We start from the raw sequence: 19,999 nt of genomic DNA, 5'->3' as shown, positions 1-19,999 counted from the left end.
CTGCTAATGACTTCTAAGTCGAACAGCATTACTCCCCCCTCACCCCCGCCCTTTTTTTTTTTAAGAGACCAGAACTGAACAGAGGTGGTCTTTCCAGAGAACTGTTTTAACATGGAAGACTTAAAGGAAAAACTCCATTTAGGGTCTGGCAGGATCCCCCAAAGAAGTCAGGTTGAAAAGCTTAACTGATGATTTTATTTATGTCAGGCGTTTGAGCTGAATGAACTCCAGTTGGTACATTTAGTAGATGTAGATATTTAAAAATAGATTTAGGTAATTTTTCTGTGTAACCACAGGTTCTTGCTGACTCATGCTTTTCAGAAACAGAGTTGTGAAGTACTTCCTGCGTTCTAGAATATGAGGTTTTGTGTGTTTTAGTTCTCTGTCCTTCCATTGCCGTGTCTGGCCTTTTCCCTTTGTGGTATTCTTTTGTCCCAAAAGGGTATTCAGTATTGTTTCCTTCGTGCCTAAGTGCTCCTTAATCCAGCAGTGGGTTTGCATTGTGAGGAGTATAAATGGAAAGGTAGTGAGTGGCGATGGCTAAGGAGGAGGGTTCCTTTTGCTGCTTTCCCCAAGTCTTCAGTGGGCGGCGTCAGGCTCCTCACAGTTTCCCAGTCTCTGGCTCATGGGGACTGATTTGTCCTTTAGGGCCCAGCAAAAGTGGGGTTGTGACGTGGGCAGAAACTCATCCTCTGCCAGTTCCCTTTCCTGTGAGCTGTGCAGAGCATGTTGGGTGTGTGGACCTGTGCCACACAAACATACCAGAGCCAGGCTTTCACGTGGAGAAGGAGAGGGCAGCCTGGGGCCTGGGTACAGTCAGGCCTTCAGGCAGGGCCCTGATATTCCCTGGAGATGCATGGGAACAGGGAGTGAGCCGTAATCGACTGACACCTATCTAATAAGGGGGTGTGTGTGCACGTGTGTTCATCTGTGTTCTTGTCCATTCACCCTGAGCATGTGTCTGTCACTGGTTGCTTGTGTCCTGGCTTTGCATGCTGGCAGCAGAGAGCGGTCCTAGATGGCAGCAGTCTATTCTCCATTTTGCTGCCTCTGAGCCTCTGGGGAAGGAGCCCTTTGGGTAAGGCTCCTCACTCCCCAGCCGGGCTGGGTAGTTTCTCTCCTCTGAGGGGCTTGGAGGCAGTTCCATTAGACTCTGGCCTCTCCAGACACCATTGCTCAGGTCGGTGTGGCCACTGGCTTTTCCCGGGCCGACTTCCCCACGGAGCTGGCAGCTGCTTCTGCTGGGGGCCCCTTTGTCCTCACAGATCTCTCGGGAGCAGCATCTGTACATCTGGTAACCTTGAGTCATAGTGATGAGGCAGCCAAGTGAAAGTGGTGTGTGACTGTGCTAGGTAGGGAGCCGCTCCCTGCCTGGCTTTTCCATGGCTACACAGATGGACGTGTTCACTCTTAGAGGAGTCGCCAGCACATTCGAGTTACATACAGCAAAGTTCTGTCTTCTGACGTTGGTTTCCGCAACCCATACCTGCTACTGAAACTAACATTGTTTTGTTTCTTCTCATCTCAAGGAATTGTGGGAACGTATTCTGCTCCAGTTGCTGTAACCAGAAGGTTCCAGTTCCCAGCCAGCAGCTCTTTGAACCCAGCCGCGTGTGCAAGTCTTGCTATAGCAGCCTACATCCCACGAGCTCCAGCATTGACCTTGAACTGGATAAGCCCATTGCTGCCACTTCAAACTGAAGCTCAGTGACCTGGGCGGGCAGAGGCCGAGCTGCTGTTCCTCTGACAGGCCCATAGCCTGGGCAGACTGAGAGGCCCGTGCACTTTGGAATGGGGGCGTGGAACCACCTGTGCAGAGTGACAGAAATTTGGGATGTACCACTGGATTGTAGATTGATTTTTCTTTCCTGTTTTTTTCTCTCCCTTTTCCATCCTCCCTCTGCCTTCCCAAAAGGAAAAAGTCCCCTGGTTGTCTTTTAGAAAAGAATTTTTGGTTTGAATGCAAGACCAGAGGTTGCCAGGCTGCCTGTAACTATTGAGGTGCCTGTTAGGTGACACTGAGGGTTGGCTTGGTTCCTCAGGATGAGAGGGGGCCTGAGAAAGGGAAGAAGGCCAGTGCTGCCATTTGTGACCATTCCTCATGCCACCATCACATCAGAGCTGGTTGGAAAAACCTTTACTGTGACGAGGCTGGGAGCATCTTCCCTAAGAGCCCCTCCCTCTGCGAGGGACTGGGCCAGTCCCATTCCACAGACAGATACATGGCATTGGCATTGGAGGGAGGGGTGCATAGTAAATGGATTATAGTAAAAGGCCCCCTTTGGGGAAGGAAGGTGTATGCTCTTCTGAGGCAAGTGAGAGGGGCTGGGGGTGGGTGGCCAGCATGTTGTCCCCATGGAATGCTGTTTTTAATTTGACCCGGATTGTCTAGCTCCCTTCACTGTCGTTAGTGGTGTCTCCCTAGGCCAGGCTGTGGACTGCTTCCCACCCTCAGGCATAAAGTCAGACAGGCCAGAGTGCAGTGTCCTGTTGCTGTGGCCAAGGCCAAAGCCTGCCCTGAGCCCAGGCACCTGGAAGCCCCTTCTGGGGCCCCAAACAATCTCTCTTCCTCGGCTAGCACAGGGAAATCCAGACTCAGGGTTCCAAAAATTCCCCATTCCCATACCAAACAAATCATGGACCTCTCCCTTACGGGACAGAATCAGCCTTTTAGAGTGCAAGCCTCTGGAAAAGGGAGCATGTCCCATACAATCAGCCTCCCTCCTGCCCTGGGGCAGCAGGGAGGGCCCAGCAATCCCCCTGCCCTGTTCCTGTGCTGCTGGCCAGCAGTGAGGGTCCACGGTGACTCTGCAGTCCTTAGAGTGGCACAGCCCATTTGCAGTGGGGGACACCTTCCCTCAGTAAGCTTTGATGTGGTCCAAAAAGAGCCTTAAATCAAGAATATTTGTGGTGGAGGGGGTTATGGGCAAGGGGTAGAGAGGAGTTTAGGTTTGTGCTTTGGAATCTTGGCATCCATGTTTTGTGCCTGCCCTCCCTCTCAGGGGAAGGGCCATGCTTGGCTCTGCTAAAAGCTGCTAACTGGTAACAGGGCGGATTGTGGGGTGAGCGGTGGGGGTGAGACCAGGGAGCTCGTGTGACCCTTTGGAAGCAGTTCCCTGGCCAAGGGCAAGTTGTGTCTCAGGAAGGTGGCTTCTGTGTGTGCCTGGGTGTGGTTAAGACGTGGCCAGAAGCCTTCCTTGGGGCTGTTAGTCCAGCAAAGCCAAGAGCGTCTGAGCATGTCTCCAACTTCCCAGTGGCAGCAGGTTGCTCAGAATTTGAATTTAGTGAAACAGGGTGTAGTTCTTCTCCGCACTCTGTGTGGTCTGCCCGTGCAGGTAGGGAGAAGTCAGTCTAATTGAAGATTGTGCAGTTCCTAATGACAGGTGCCAAGAGGTTATGATACGGGTTTCTTGGGTCTGATGTACAGTGTGAATAAATGCTTGCAGCTCTTAGCCCTTTTTTGATCAATGAAGCACTTTTTTATTAATATTTTTCTTTGTATGTAAAAGAGGAACCGTAACTCTCCGTAGCTGTACATATAACCCTTTTCTCCTAAAGAGGAGTCAGTGCTCCTATATTTTTCATTTTTTTGTCAAAGCAAGAAGTAAATACTTTAGAACTGTTAAATATATAAATAAAGTGAATAAAGTTTAGTGTTCCGCATGGTAGCATTTGCTAACACATTCTAATTCTTTTCCCTGTGGTTTATTCCCTCTTCATCCCTTTTCCCTCTGAAACAGAAGCAGTTTGAGATGCTGCTGGGAAACTGGACTTTGGCGAAGGAAAACTACACATTTCTTTTCAACTCTGGACCTTGGCAAGGAGCTGCAGCACGATGCCCAAGCCCTGAAACACAGTTCCTGGGTGCTTTTGCCCCTAATGTCTCCAAAGCTAAAAAGGCAAACCAGGCAGGCCTCCTAACAATCAGTGGTTCTTCCTGACCTGAAGAACTCAGCAGCAATAGTCGTTCCAACTACCTCTGGCCTCCAGGCTCCTTTTTTTGCTGCTGCCCTGATTTCAGCGCAGCCAGTGCTCTGGCCCCATAACTTCACCCAGCCCTGGATCATCAGCTGTCCCGGGAGCAGCGGTGAAAGTCCTGTGTGCGGTGGAGGGAAAGGAGACGTTGGGAGAGGGTGGCTAGCAAGTGCCCCTGTCTGTCCTTGGAGGAGACCTCAGGGCAGAAACGGAATTGGGTGTGATTGGATTATGTGCCTAACCTAGAGGTCTCCTGCCTCCACACAGGTCCTTAGATCTGCAACCAGCCAAGCTGCTAGTCGCTTCTTGGCTAGTTTTCGTTCTTCACAGGTGGATTTTCTTTCCCTTGCGTCACTGTTGGGCATCCTTTGTGGGGAGTATGTTATGCAGTTCTTCCCTAGGGAAGGCTGGTGTTGAGTGGCACCCAGTTCGGGGGTCCCCAGCCCAGCATCTCTGGTTAGTGGGCTGGGCTCTGAAGAGTGACCTGCTCAGGGACTCCTCTGAGGGCCTTAACTCTTTGGGGCAGGCTTTCGAGGGTCACTTTCTGGATTACTGTCTGCCTGGAGTACACAAGCACTTATCTAGTCTGAAAGCTTCACATGCCATCCAGCCCGTGTGTGAGAATTAGCCTGTCTTCCGGGAGAAGCAGGTGCCACCTAGGCAGCCTGCAGTCCACCAGGAGCCCAGTCTGTGTTGAGACCAATGTGTGACAACCCTAACTGTGTCACAGCCATGAGTGTCTGTACACACACAGCTCCTATTGTTCCTTAGGTCTAATGGTTCAGCCCTCAGTTGATGCCCATAGTTGGGGAGCTGGTGAGACCTGCTCAGTGTGGGCTGAAGGCAGAGAGCTGCCCTGTGAAGATGGCTGTATGTGGAGAAAAGCGGCTCTCTGAGGACAAAGCCACTGTGGAGGAATCTGGTCTGAAGCAGTGGGGGAGTAACTGGCTGAGCTGCTCTGAATGTTCTTACCCTGCCACTCTCAGTATTTCCCTTCCTTCTATACTTTGGCGTCTTTCATCCTGGTCCAAGAAATGACAGGGCTGCCTAATCCATTGGGCTTCTCTAATGAGATGTACAGAAAAGTTTTTCTTCAGTAATTTTGCTAATATGTTCACTGTTCGTTTTTATGTTAGCAAAGAATATTCTAAGAATTAAAAAGGGACCGTGGCAGATTTAAAGGAGAATGAACAAAATGGTGCCAGAGGATCTGGTAAACAGTCTCCAGCTAAAAATATCAAATGGGAATCGAGGGTATACCCTAGAATAGTATTACAGGCTATTGTCCTTGAGGTAGCTCATGTCCTTGGCTGCTGCACATTGAGCCTGGAAATCCCATGTCTGTTGAACTTGTTAACTCCAGCCCTGACTTCTATTGATCTTTTAAGAATGAGGGCTGATTGGAAGGTGCTGTGGCAGGATTTCATTTAGCTGGTTCAAGTGACCATCTGATTGCATTAGCTGAGGATACAGCTAACAGCAGGGTTAAAAATGGGCCCTGGGCTGTGGCACAAAAGACTGACTCTCCGTTTGAAGGTTTGGATAATATAGCAGGAGTCCTCGCTGTTCAATTTCTAGTCACGTTTTCTAAGAACATTGGTACTAAGTTGAGGTTACTGACAGGATTTCTCCAGGGCAGGACTAGCATGTGTGAGAGGCTTCTAGCAAGAGTAGGAGGGGGCCCCTTCTAAGCCTCTGACTTAAACAGGAACCCCGCTGTCCCCAGTACATACCCACACTGACACTGTGTTCCTCACCCCTGTGTGGAGAGTCCATCTGCTGCACATTTCACACTGACACCAGCTGCCTGCCCGGTCGCACAGGCCTCCTCGGGCTAGTTCAGAGGCGTGAGGGGAATGGGAAGGGGAAAGGCACCCTCTGAAATGGGAATTACAGAGTTTTAAATGCTGCTGTTGTATTTTATTTACTGCTTAGTTTTTTCATTCATACCTGAGTTCTTAGTTAACTTTTTTACAGTGCTTATAGCAGTTGCATTTCAGTTGTATTTTCGGTGAAATTTGTTTTATATTGGCATTTAAAATTGGCCTTTAACTGCTTCCTGATTGGTCTATAAGATTTCTCTTAAAAATGCAAATACAGCCAGTGAGGCTTGGATGCTGTTTAAGAAATAAACTGTGTTGCTGCTGACAGTAATGTTTGCCTATGGTAACAGCATTGATTCTGCTGTAGCCTCAGCGACCGTTTAAAACTAAATAAATGTGTCATTTTCCCCCACAGACAGTTGTTTAGCCCCTGGATTTGGGTTCTCTAGTCAGAGCTGTGACCTGTGTATTCGGTGCGAGGGATAAATCAGCTCAGTCCCTTAGTCTGTCCAGGAGAGAGGGCGGGCCTGGCACGGAAGGGGCCGCAGGGATCAGTACGGCTTTCAGAGGCAGAGGACATGGAATCCTGACTTAGAGGCGAAAGGGACCTCAGATGATCCAGTTCATGGTTTTCATGCTGTTCTGTTGGGCCTTTGTGGGGAGGGAGCCTCCGGGCCCATTCAGTATTAGGCTTCCAAGTAAGACCTGATTTGGTGCTTAAAATAAGTCTGAAAACCATTGATTTAATCCAACACCCTGGTTTTTGTTGAGGAAACAGGGTTAGAAAGCAGCAAAGACTCATCCAGGGTTAACAATGAATTAATAACAAAATTTGAATAAAAAGATTCTCTCCCTCCTCCTCCCCCTCAGTGCTCTTGGTTTTCCAAAAGACAACTTAGATTAATAGCTATTTTAACCTAGTTCTCTTTTGAGTTTGCCAAACCACATATCTTAAAGGAGCTTAGCAGTCGCTACCAAAAGGCTTAAACTATGAACCCTCCGCTCCCTCCTAACAAAAATCAAAAGGTTTTGCTGTTACAATCTGCTGTTTTTGTTTTTCAAATGCAGAAAAACATGTTATTAGCATGAATTGTCTAAGTTCAAATCATAACATTGTCTTAAATTACTGGGATTGGCAGGGAGCATTTTTGACTATTGTCAGTGGGTTAATTATGAACTGTCTCAGCATCCAATTTATTTCTGAATTTGTTTTGTTTGTATGGTATGGAGAAAAAATCCTAATTGTACACAGAGCAGTGGTTGCAAATGGTAGTAGTTTGCCTGCAATCTCTGGTGACAAAACTGAAATCGATGTTTGAAAAAAGGGATTACTATCCAATACCTGCTTTCAGTTCTTATCCTCCAAATATCAGGTAAGAAACATCCAAAGGTTATAATGACTAAAATTATTCTATGGTGAGAGCCACTAGCATGGAGCTGCCGCTGGGCTTGGTGATCCCAGCACTGAGTTTGTCTTCTTTCTTGATCGACGACCCCTGAGAAGCTCACACAAGCACAGCAATGGAGGCCTTACTGTGAGGTCTCAGGGAGCCTAAGCGAATGCATGTTAGCTGTACATCCTAAGGATGTGTATAAATATTAAGGATAATTTTTAATATTTAAAATGATACTTGAAGCCAATGTTTGCAGAGAAGCCCTGAAGCACTACCAAAAAAGACAGTATCAAAACTACGAGTTTGGTGGAAAGAACCTGGGGTTCTGAGCCCACAGAGCTGGGTTGGAATCCCAGCCCTGTCGCGCCAGCCCAGTTGCCTGTGGGCAGGGGAGGAACTGAGCTTTTCCTCATCTAGAGCAGAGCATGTGCCAAGGAAGGGGTTGAAGGTGGGTGCTTAGCAAATGCTCCCCTCTCCACTGTCCGTGAGATGAGACGGCATTTCTGTCTCTGGCCGGCGGCAATTCTGAACTATTAGAGCCAGACAGTGCTCCCATTGCACCACATACTTAAAACTAGAAGACAACCGCCCCTGTCCTGGCTTCTTCCACCTTATAAAACTAAAATTTTGACCTTGAAGCAATTTTGATCTGAGTTTTGATAAATTGCAAATGTATCACTAGTCGAAGACTGTAAAGTTCATATATGTATTTTATTGAAAAATTTTTTTAAATGTTTAAACGGACGCAGGTCTGCAGGTACACCGATGGTTTAAGACTAGAGAAAGAAACTTGCAGCTGAGGCGCATCTAAGAGCTCTCCCGAGTCCTGTGGAGACTGATACGGCCTCACTTGACTGGACAACTTAGGAGTTACAGGGTCCTGACTGGAGACCGAGCCCTAAGATGTAGCCTAACTCCAGGCTGCGGAGCGGCAGGCAGAGCCCGCTGGGCCTCCCCCCCGCGCAGCACACACCTGAGGCAGCAGCCTGCCTGGGCCCTGGGTCGTGTGCTCCAGCAAGGGAGCCCCTGTGAGGATTCGAGCCCAAGGTTGGGACAGGAAGCAATAACCTTGCATTCAGATGGTCCTGCTGTCTCCACTGCCAAAGGAGTCCCAAGTGGCCTCGTCATCCAAGTGAAAACATGTGAGTGAGTGGTACATGGTAGCCCCACTGTATTTTGCCAACTGGGAGATCAATCCCTACAACTGGAGGTTCTTTAAAGTCACCCAGGAGGCACTGGTACCAGCTGTCATACTGTGCGCTGGTGATTCCCACTTTTCCAAGTGCCATCAGCCCTCGAGACATGACCTGTGTTGTATGATTCTTCGTTCTTTCATTTGAATTGCTAAGCCAGGCAACTGTTGCTTCGGAGACTCCCGCTGCTCCAACACTTCCCCAGTGTCCCCAGGACTGTGCTGCAGCCCCCACCCCAAAGCATCCCTTCTCCAGCACTCCTCAACACTGATAAGCCTGCTGCTGCTTCTGCCTCTGCTGTAGGCCTGCAGGGGCCCTGCTCCCTAAGTGCCTGAGGTGTTCTTGAGGTTCAGTTCTCTCCCTGCCTTACACACATGCTTCCTTGGAGACTTATAAGTCGAGGTATTTAAAATGGAAACTTTTTAACCCTAGTTCCATATGCTACCAGGGATGCAGTGAAGACCTTCCCCAGGAACTTGGGAAACTGCTGAGGCATCAGCCAGTCTGCAAGGCCATGCCTCCACACACCCCACGCAGCTCAGGCATTCACTCGGGGGTTATTTCTCATGGACCTGAGGACTCTGCTAACCCAGTCTTGTCCGTGGAAAGGAGGGTTCAGCCTCCTCTCATCCACTGCGTGTAGGATATAAAGCACTAGGATGTCAGTGATTTTCCCAAGTAGCTCCTGTATCGGGGTGAACATTGGTGCTAATTTGCCCTCCTCTCCCCCACCCCCAAGGAGGAAGTTAATTTTTCATGTCTGATGACTTTAGCTTTCCTCCTCAACCTAGTGGCTACAGCAGCTTGGACACTGACTAGTTAGATATATGGCTTGACGAAAAAAAGCCCATGGACAGATCTGAGCCGAGGGCCTGCCCTTGAGGGACAGCAGTGACTTCCACCCATGGTGACATTGGGGCAGCATGAGCCAAGGCAGGAAGGCAGGTTTGGGGAACTGAGCCAGTGTGCATGGGTTAGTGAATGAGGGAAGGCAGGAAATACTTGTTAAAAGTCAGGCAAAAAAAGGCCAAACACTGGTCTCAATTCTATAGCTATCAGGTTTTGGAACAGAGAATTGAACGAGAAGATTTATTACGGGCCAGGCACTGTTTAAGTACTTTCATGAACTAACTCTCGATTCTATCAGTCTGGCGAGGTCACTCAAAAATCAGGATATAACCGTACGAAAATAAGGATATAATACAGTCCCATATCCAGAACTGCATCATGCATGAAGCAGTCCACATTTCAAGAGGGAAGTGGCTACTCACTAAAATTTACTAAGTTTCTTAGGAGGAGCTCCCTGAACCATAAAGCTGCGACATGTAGCAGCAGACACGACAATGGGGTGAGACAAGTTGCAGCCTGAGGAAGCGTGAGACTGGTGTCTGCCTAGGCAAGTGCCTGTTCATGCGCAGGGCTTGGGGACCTGTGTTCTCGCCCCTTGATCACTTCTTGAGGATACGGCCTTGACCTCTCCATTCTGCTTTAATCTCTGTGCTCATGTGTCCAATCACCCCGTGAGACTGCTGAGGATCCGATGAGGAAAGATGTTTTACCAAGTCGCACTGCCCTGCAGCGGGAGGTGTGGCATCCTGCCAAAGCTCGCACTTGAATGGCTGCCCTGACTGCAAAACGTACCTGATTTCCAGTAGAGTCCCAAGTCGGAGGAGGCAGGCACGCTGCTCCAAGGCAGTGGCACTCTTCTTACCTGTAGCTGCCAAACCAGAGAGGAGGGGAGTATGTCAGGTCTTTCAGGGGGTGGTAGAGACTCCCAGCCGTCTCCAGCCATGAAGGCCCCAGCGTGGAATACTTCACATTCAGCCACTAATGGCTGCAGTGTTGCCAGCGACAGGTTTCCTGGCTGGGTGGGGCGCTCTGCCCTGGTCTGCAGGGAGTCCCGATGGGGTAGCCTCGCTTCCCGCACAGGTGAGGGCTGGGCGAGCAGCGCGGCCCTTTCCCTTCAGGGCTCTGCCTGCCTCACCACCCTCCTGGCCTGTGTCTGCATGTGCCGTAGGTGACCTCTGAACTTCCCAAATGAATCTTTTGGTGTATGTGCATCCTGGGAAAAGAGTCAGCAGCAGTGATTCCCTGGCCAGTGCATGGCATTTCCTCTGTCCCCCTGAGGCAGTATTTTGCTATCAGCTGCTTCACTGGGCCTTCTCTGTGTGCACGCAGAGCTGGCCCTGCACCCTACGGGAGGCGGAGAACAGGCAGCAGGCAGCAGGTCTGGAAGGTGAGAAGTCGAGCCCAAGCCTGCGAAACCTGACCATGGCTTTGGGAAGGCAGAACACTTACCCTCAGAAGGGAAGTGCACCCCTCGAGTCTCAGAGTAGGCACAAACTTCAAAGGCGCCCTCCTGTGCCCTTCCGCCATGGCACTTTCGTCCTGCTCTGCATGTTAGCCCTGCCTGACCTGAGAATCCCTCTCACCTACCCGTCCCCCATGCCACAGCAGCTTCTGCTGCTTCCCCTCCTTTCCCTTCCACTCCCAAACTCCCAGGGCCTTGGCAAGCTTCCAGGACAGCCTCTCACTAAGGCATGGGAAACGCACAAGCCAGAAACAGCACAAATGTCCATCAACAGGACAAGGGATAAATAATGTGTGAAACTTCATTCACAATGTAACAGCAATGAATGAATAAACTAGTCACACAGAGCCACATGGATGAGTTTCATAAAATAGTGAATGGGGAAAAAATGATGTGCAGTGGGACACCATTCTTTAAAAGTTCAAAACCAGACAAAACAAAACTATTATTTGGGGATGCAAAGGCATGGTAATTCCACAAGCCAGGGCCCTGGTCGTCTCTAGGGGATGGAGCGAGCAGCTTGGGAGGCTGCGTGGGCTTCCGGAGTGCCGGTGACGCTCCACGTGCTGCCTGGAATAACGGGTTTCATGGGTGCTCACAGAATCCACCCACCTCTACAGATGTTTTATGTACTTTTCTACATGTGTGCACTTCACGTGTATTTCACAAAGCTAAACCAGAAACCAGCCCTCCCCACTCCCTCTGCCTCTTTGGGTTTCTCAGGGCGCTGTCCCCTCAGTGTGCACACCTCTCATGCAACTGGCCCTGTGGGGACATTGGGTGGGGAGCCGACGAGGCCTGAGGAGGAAGGAGTTGGCCCAACCACTCAGGTGGCCCTGGGTCAACAAACCAGGGAGTTCCACCTGCCTTCCTTCTGGTGGAGTGTCCCCCTGCCCGAGTGCTGTCACATCCTTGCCCCAGCCCCCCTGCATTCTCCAGGTTTGGCTACACCGCCCTGGAGCTCCTGGTTTCCTGGCTGTTGTCAGGCTTCCCTTGGGCAGGCTGACCTAGGTCTGCTTCTTATAGAAGGGATCTCATTGATGAATCGCGCCCAGGGTTCTAGGTTTAAATTAAACTAGTGGGATACTCTTGGCCTCCATTGTTTGTTTACGTTAATGTGTCCATCTGCCCACTTGCTTACAGTTAGGGGGAACACTACAGGGACCCCATGCCTGGGAACCTTTGATTGTGTATGAGGATGGCAGTCAAACAGCAGAATATGAGTTCCTCCTCCACGGCAGCCACCGCACTACGCGGGGCAGCCAGAACCCTCGTCTTCATGGAGAAGACCGTTGAGAGAAGGTAGGTAAGTGTGACGAATGCTGCAGAGCAGTCTGTGGGAACCACACTGAGTCTGTGGCAACCGCACTGAGTCTGTGGCAAGTCAGGAGAGGGGTCCCTAAGGAAGTAATGTGTAAACTAAGGCCTGAAGGGGAAAGAGGGAAGATGCTAATTCATTGAGCGTGTACTGTGTGCTAAGCCACTTGCGTCACTCATCCTGACAACGCTTTAAGATAGGTATTATTATCCCCACTTTACAGATCAGGAAACTGAGGCTCAAAAAGGTGAAGAGCCCTACCCAAGGTCATCCAGCTAACAAGTAGCAGAATGAGGACCTAACTCTAGTTTGCGTGATTCAAGCCAGTCGGGGAGGAGGCTGCTGTCATAGTCATGGCCAGAAATGACAGATGGTGGTGTCAGAGGGGAGAGGAGCAGCCTCAAGAGGGACACTGAAAGTAGACCTGATAAGACTGAGCGAGCGGCGTGGGGGAAAGAAGGAAAGGACTCAGTCAAAGATGATGCCCGGTTTTTGTCTCGATGCACTGGGGGGACAGTCATCCACCCAGGTGGATCACTTACCAAGATGGAGAAAAGGGAGGAGCAGGTTTAAAGGGCAAAAAAAGTCACTCATCTAAATTTGACATATTCTCCTTCAGTTAAAAAAAAAAATTGGTTGACTAAATGAAAATAAAACAGGGCTAATTCCATGCCTAGAAACTGTCCTCCCCTTCACACCCCCTCAACCCCAACCCAAGGAGGTCAGGACCGGGAGGAGCACCAAGAAAGCGCAGCCCTTGGCCACACCATGCACTCCCGGCCAGAAGTGGCACCCTGGCCGGCTGCCCCGTGCTTTCTCGGGGTCTCCCCCTCCCTTCTCTGCAGAGACTCTGCCAGCAGAGGAGCTGCTCGTGCCTGAGCTCCTCGGGTGGAGTCGCCTCCTCCTAGTACTCAGACCGTTTCGTGTGAGCAGCCTCTGCCGTGGCACGGGGCCCTCCCTCAGACCCTGCCCTTGATTTAATGCGCTCTTGAAATTCCTACTATATTTAACAAGGGACACCCACGTTTTCATTTGGTACTGGGTCCTGCAAATTATGTAGCCCATCTCCTATGAATGTCTGCAAGATAATGGTGCGAGACAGTCCCAGCCTTTCCCACCTGGAAATGAACCTCATCTCCAACTAGGAAGACCCATGGTTTTAAATCAGAGGGAGATAAAGCAAAAAAGAGTTCTTTTTCTGTTTGTATGAAAGTCACGGCTTTATGTGCAGTTTTATGTTTCTTCCTGGGTAATAACTTAGGAGGGAGCCTCGGGAATAGAATACAGAAATAACAAATGATGGGCCATTAACTGTGGTTAATTGTTTCTTTATAGCTTAGAGTGGAGGCACGTCGAGTTGCTCTGGCACTCAGTGAGGTAGGTCTGCTTACTTACAACCTGGCGTCCCTCCGGAGGTGGAGGGAAAAGCAACTGAGTCAGCCTAGCCCGGCTTCTGGGGCCGGAACTGCCACCAAAGCCTCCGTGCAGCTGGAGTATGTTCTCTGAGCGATTAGGGACCCCGTACCTGAGATCCCCTCAGCTGCGCAGGGGTGAAGGTGCTCTATGTGCTGTCCGGGCATCCTGCTGCAGCAGCCTTCGGGGTGCAGCTCACACTTGGACCCCAAGAAGTTGGTTTCATCTGCCACTCAGGCTCCAAACAGCTCCAAATCCTTGCTCACTTCAGTTAACTCCTGTTAAAAAATTGAACCAAAAAAATGTTGGGATTCCTTGCTAAAACAGTGGATGCAGAAACGCTCCACTGCCTATTACCACGGCCCTTCGTATCCTAGAGAGCTACTGGGTGAAGCACTATGACGGCTGAGAGGAAAGCCCTCCAGTTATTTACTTACAGTAGTAATACCAAACACCCAGCAAGTACAGTACCCAGAAAATATAATCCACCCCAAAATTCCTTGTTCTCAGAGCCATAACCGCTATCAATCCAAACGGACTGTTGCAGGCTTTTTAGAATGTACTAGGTTACCCCGTTTATTCTCCTCGGCTGTTGGCCACTCACAATGGCTGCCAGCCACTCATGGCAGCACACAGCAGCCCACAGCAGCCCACGGCAGCACACAGAAGCCAGCAGCAGCCCACACAGACCCTCCGGCTGCTCACGGTAGCCCCGCTCCAGGGAGAGCCGTTGTTCATAATCTTAGCTGTAGAGGGCACAGCTCATTGGCCCATGTGGGAATCGAACTGGCGACCTCAGAGTTAGGAGCACAGGCTCCAACCACCTGAGCCACCGGGCCGGCCCCCTTTTTATTCTTTTTGCTCCCTGACTAGATAATTTAAAAGTTCCTGTTTCTTTCTCACAGATTATTTCTTTTGCTTGATTCATTCTGATGTTGACACTATTACATTTTTCATTTCATTCACTTTATTCTTCAGCTACAGAATGGTTCTTTTCTATCTTTATTAAACTTGTTTTGTTCATGTTTTGTTTTCCTGATTTCACTGAATTGTTTTTCTATGTTTTCTTTGAGCTCATTGAGTTTCTTTAAAACAGCCATTTTGAATAATTTAATGGGTATAATTTACATATAGTAAAGCACACAAATCTTAAACACAGCTCAATTAATTTTTACATATGTATACACCATGTAACCTCCACCCAGTTCAAGATACAGGCCATTCCCATTACCCTGGAAGGACTCCCTGTACTTCATTCATTCAGTAGCCCATCCACCAGAGGTAACCATCATTCTGATTTCTATCATCGTAAGTTAGTTTTGCTTGTTGTTGGACTTCATGTGAATGGAATCATATAATTTGTATTCTTTTGTGTCTGGCCTTTTTTCTCTCAGCATAGCGTTTTTGAGATTCATCCATGTTGTTTTGTGTATTAGTAGTCTATTCATATTTATTATTGTTGGTAGTATTCTATTATATGACTATATCACATAGTTTTATTTTCCTGTTAATAGATACATGGATTTTGTCCAATTTTTGGTTATAATGAATAAAGCTGCTATGAACATTCTTGTACAAGTATATTGGTGGACATTTAAACTAATTTTTCTTGAGCTTATGCCTAGATGTAAAATTGCTGGCTGCCACAGTTGTATGTTTGGCTTTATAAGAAACTGTCAAATAATAATGTATAAGAGTTCCAGTTACTTCACATCTTCAGCAACACTTGATAATGATAGTTTAAAAACTTTTTAGCCATTCTGCTGAATGTGTTATTGTAGTTTTAATCTGCATTTCTTTGATATTATTCCGAGTACCTTTTAATGTGTTTATTGGCCATTTGAATATCCTCTTTCATGAAATACTTATTCAAGTCTTTTGCTCATTTTAAAATTCAATGTGGGGGGGGAGGGGAGGTTGGAGAAAGGGGAGAAAATTCAATGTCTTTCATTGATTTCTAGGAGTTCTTTGTATATTCTATGTATTCTTTGTCAATCTCTAGCTTGCCTATTTACTTTCTTAATGTCTTGATGACCAGATAGTCTTAATTTTAATTAAGTCCAATTTATCAAGTTTCCTTTTTTATTTAGTGCATTTTATGATCTGATTAAGGAATCTTTACCTACTCCAGTATCTGGAAAATATTCTCCTTGTTTTTCTTTGGAAATTTGATTGTTTTAGCTTTTGAATTTAGGTCTATGGTATACTTCAAAAACTAATTTTTGTATATATTTTGAGTTAAGGGTCAGGCTTCATTTTTCTGCATACACAACCAGTTGTTCCAACATCATTCCCCTAGGTAATTACTGTAACACCTTTGATGTAAATCAAGAAAGCATATAGTCATGAGACATACAATGACGTTTTGGTCAATGATGGACCACATATACGATGGTGGTCTCATAAGATTATAATGGAGCTAAAAAATTCTTATCACCCTGTGATGTCGTAGCTGTTGTGGCCATCATAACATCACAGAGCAAAAGTTGCAAAAATCAACGGCTGTGGGAGATGGCAAACAACTTTATGCTACTGGGGAGTTCCTAGAGGTGGTTCCCCAGGAACTGACTAATGAGAGGTTGTTGAACCTGTAACAGGAACCATAACTGAAGAAGAGGCAAGAGAAAAGGAAAGGGCAGGAAAAGAAAAAGAACCTCCAAGAAAATTCACAGTGAAGGGTATAGGAGAACTTTTTCAGACCTCAACAAGCTCCTTAGAAAGTTTGAAAACATGGACACCACGGAAAGGTTTTCATTAGAGAGGAATGTTCATAGTGCATTATCTGCTTTCAAGAAAATCTATGATGAATAAAAGACACAAACCAAACAAACCACCATGAACATATTTCTAAAAAGAGTGACACCGCCTCGAGAAGAGCCTCAGACAGGTCCTTCAGGACATATTCCAGATGAAGGCATTGTTATCATAGGAGATGACAGTTCCATGGGTGTTACTGCCTCTGAGGACCTTCCAGTGGGACAGGATGTGGAGGTGGAAGACAGTGATATTGATGATCCTGACCCTGTGGAGGCCTAAGCTCATGTGTGTGTGTTTGTATCTTAGTTCTTAACAAAAAAATTTTAAAAGTAAAAAAGATTAAAAAAAATTTTTAAAAGAAAAAGCTTATAGAATGTGGATATAAAGAAAATATTTTGGCCCGGTTGAAAGCGTCAGGACTCTATTCCAACATGGCCCAAAACAACTCTCCAAACAAGATCACAGCAAGGAATTATAGACGTAACCGCACCAAATTCACAGAAGACCAGTTGAATATCCTCATCAAAGCATTCAATCAAACACCTTACCCAGGTGATGCTACCAAACGAAACCTTGCTTTAGAAATCAACACTGAAGAGTCTAGAATCCAAATTTGGTTTCAGAATCGAAGAGCTAGGCACCGAGTTCAGAAAAGATCAGAGCCTGAGAAGGACAGAAGCACGCCAAGACCAAGATCACCCTGAAGAGAAGATTCATGGTAGAGAAGACAGACGGTGTTGTACCAGCTATACTTCCTCCCAGTTACACACCCTCATCACAGCATTTACAAACAACCCTTATCCTGGGATTGATTCCAGAGAGCAACTTGCTAAAGAATTTGGGGATCCAGAGTCAAGAGTCCAAATTTGGTTTCAAAATCAAAGATCTAGATTCCATCTACAGAAAAAAAGAGAACTTGATGAGCCCTTAGAACAGAAACAGGACCAGGAACGAAATCTCTGAGACAAGGGAGTTCAAAGTACAGAAATTACACCAAATGGCACCAATCTCATTAGCACCTGTCTTATTTCTTTTTTTTAAAGATTTTAGTGGGGAAGGGGAACAGGACTTTATTGGGGAACAATGGTCAAATTGTTGTCCTTTCAATCTTAGTTGTGGAGGGTTCTGTTCAGCTTCAAGTTGTTGTTCTTTCAGTCTTAGTTGTGGAGGGCGCAGCTCAGCTCCAGGTCCAGTTGCTGTTGCTAGTTGCAGGGGGCACAGCCCACCATCCCTTGCGGGAGTCAAACCGGCAACCTTGTGGTTGAGAGAACAGGCTCCAACCAACTGAGCCATCTGGGAGCTCAGCGGCAGCTCAGCTCAAGGTGCAGTGTTCAATTTTAGTTGCAGGGGGCACTGCCCACCATCCCTTGCGGGATTCAAGGAATTGAACTGGCAACCTTGTGGTTGAGAGCCCACTGGCCCATGTGGGAATCGAACCGGCAGCCTTCGGAGTTAGGAGCACGGAGCTCTAACCGCCTGAGCCACCGGGCCGGCCCCAGCACCTGTCTTATTTCTCTGAAGCCAGAACACAATGGACCAAGAGATAAATCTGATGTCATCAGCCTGGGCTCCAAATCTCTCTCATCCTGGGAACATACCCTTCTAAGTATACTTTCAGCTTCTCGAGAAGCTGGGCCTTCTGGAGATAGTAAACACAACTTTAGGAAGCAGACAAATACAAGGCACCACACAGCCCTACCCAATGGAGCCTGGCTCCACACTTCAGCAGATGTCAAAGAAAATGAAAATAAACTTATTCATATCATTTTTAAGTAAAAAAAAAAAAAAAAAAATATTTTTGTACAGTTGTACAATGTGTTTTAAGCTGTTATTACAAAAGAGTCGAAAAGTTAAAAAAATTAAAGTTCATACACTAAAGTAAAAAAAGTTATGGTAAACTAAGATTAATTTATTACTGAAGAAAAAAATTTTTTATATATATTTAGTGCAGCCTAAGTGTAGAGTGTTTATAGAGTCTACAGCAGTGGACAGTTGTGTCCTGGACCTTCACATTCACTCACCACTCACTCACTGACTCACCCAGAGCAGCTTCCAGTCCTGTAAGCTCCATTCAGGGGAAGTGCCCTGTACAGGTGAACCATATTTTATCTTTCATACTATGTTTTTACTGTATATCTTCTATGTTTAGATACACACATACTTACCATTATGTTACAGTTGCCTACAGTATTCAGTATAGTAACGTGCTGAACGGATTTATAGCCTAGGAGCTTATACCATATAGCCTAGGTGGTAGTAGGCAATACCATCTAGGTTTGTGTAAGTCACTCTATGAAGTTCGCCCAGTGACAAAATCATCTAACAATGCATTTCTCAGAACATATCCCTGTCATTAAGCAACAAATGATGGTACATCTGTGGGTCTATTTATGGACCCTTTATTCTGTTCCAGTAGTGTATGCTATCCTTTCTCTAAAAGTACTCAGTGTTAATTACTATAGATTTATAGTAAAGCTTGATATATGCTGGTTAAGCCCTGCAACTTTTGAGAACCAGTAATTTGTTTAATATTTTTTTTAATTTATCATGATTTCTTAGATATTCAATGCTCTTTGTAGGTCCATGTACATTTTGGTTAATTCATTTTTCAGAATATAAAGTGTCCTGAGACCAAAACATTTGAAAGCTGCTGATTTAAAGCATGGACTCAAAAGCCAGAAACCAAATCTCAATCTTGCCATTTATTAGCTGTGGGACCTTGGCAAATAATTTAATTTTTCCATGTCTGTTTCCTCATCTGCAAGTTGAGACAATAATAGTACTATGATATAAATAGTTGTACTCATCAAATATTAAGCATTATATGACTGTTTTGTGTTAAAATAGATGAGGCAGGCACATATATTTTTAAAGAATATGAAGTCAAAGGAAAATAAAGCCTAAACAAGCAAAGGGAATATGTAATCTTTTTGACACTCTCAGGGTATTAGAATCCAGTTGTGTCAGTTTCATTTAAAAATAAACAAAAATATACAAAGTATATAAAATACAAAAATATACAAAGTATATGAGATATACAAAATCCATTCTGTTTCTTTATACTAGCAACGAACAATTAAAAATTGAAATTAAAAAATGACATTTAAATCAGCATCAACAAACATGAAATACTTAGGGATTAATTTAACAAAATATGCGTAAGACCTGTACACTGAAGACTATAAAACACTGCTGAAAAAAATTAAAGAAGACCTAAACATGTGGAGAGATAGTCCATGTTCAAACATTAGAAGACACAATAGTGTTAAGATGTTAGTTCCCCCAACCAATTTAGAGATTCAGTCATTTCCCAATCAAAATCTCAGCAGGCAATTTTGAAGAAATTGACAAGCTGATTCTAAAATGAATAGGGAAAAGCAAAGAACCTAGAATAGCCAAAACAATTTGAAAGAGCATGATGAAGTTGAAAGGCCTTTACTACCTATTTTAAGATGTACTATAAACTATGGTAGTCAAAATCAGAAAAAGCACAAGGATAGATATATAGACCAAAGGAACTGGACAGAGAGGCTCACATATGTAGGCTCAATTACTTTTCTACAGAGTTGCCAACATAATTCAATGGGGGAAAGGAAAAGTCTTTTAAATAAATGGTGCTAGAGCAACAAGGTACCCATATGCAGAAGATGAGCCTCAACGTTTGACTTGCATCAGAAACAATTATTAACTCAATGTAGATCACTGGCCAAAACGTAAGTGCTAAAATTATAAAACATCTAGAGAAAAAAAAATTCTGATCCTAGGTTAGGCAAAGTCTTCTTAGGAGACAAAAACAGTAACCATTAAAAACATTG

The 19,999-nt window shown here is 46.2% G+C and overlaps 3 protein-coding genes across 17 annotated transcripts in view; 2 read left to right on the top strand and 1 right to left on the bottom strand.

Moving 5' to 3' along the window:
- Positions 1-3,653, top strand: part of MTMR3 (myotubularin related protein 3) — a 126,246-nt gene extending 122,593 nt beyond the window's left edge. For all 11 annotated transcript variants that reach the window (XM_019743034.3, XM_074321303.2, XM_074321298.2 and 8 more), the window contains one exon: positions 1,530-3,653. In XM_019743034.3, coding sequence (XP_019598593.3) covers positions 1,530-1,701 — 172 coding nt within the window. In that variant the 3' untranslated portion in view covers positions 1,702-3,653. The remainder of the gene's footprint in view (positions 1-1,529) is intronic.
- Positions 49-19,999, bottom strand: part of LOC109453394 (uncharacterized) — a 29,756-nt gene continuing 9,805 nt past the window's right edge. For 2 of the 5 annotated variants that reach the window (XM_088800938.1, XM_088800939.1), the window contains 4 exons: positions 13,540-13,705; positions 10,027-10,102; positions 5,709-5,853; positions 49-1,809 (listed from right to left, as the gene is read on the bottom strand). In XM_088800938.1, the coding sequence (XP_088657064.1) occupies positions 1,705-1,809; positions 5,709-5,853; positions 10,027-10,102; positions 13,540-13,594 (381 nt within the window). In that variant the 5' untranslated portion in view covers positions 13,595-13,705 and the 3' untranslated portion in view covers positions 49-1,704. Of the gene's footprint in view, positions 4,097-5,708; positions 5,854-10,026; positions 10,103-13,539; positions 13,706-19,999 lie in introns of all 5 variants that reach the window. The other 3 variants (XM_088800941.1, XM_088800942.1, XM_088800940.1) reach the window with 3 other exon arrangements.
- LOC109453393 (double homeobox protein A-like) lies at positions 15,749-18,264 on the top strand. Its single transcript, XM_074321309.2, is given in 2 exon segments — positions 15,749-16,866; positions 16,868-18,264. Coding segments are annotated over 2 exon segments (531 nt in total). The 5' UTR covers positions 15,749-16,615; the 3' UTR covers positions 17,148-18,264.

This window comes from Rhinolophus sinicus, chromosome 9, assembly GCF_057876585.1.
Source record: "Rhinolophus sinicus isolate RSI-liver-muscle chromosome 9, RSI-T2T, whole genome shotgun sequence".
Lineage (NCBI taxonomy): Eukaryota > Metazoa > Chordata > Mammalia > Chiroptera > Rhinolophidae > Rhinolophus > Rhinolophus sinicus.
Note: the sequence above shows the minus strand (reverse complement) of the source record. Positions and strands in the feature narration are given on the sequence as shown.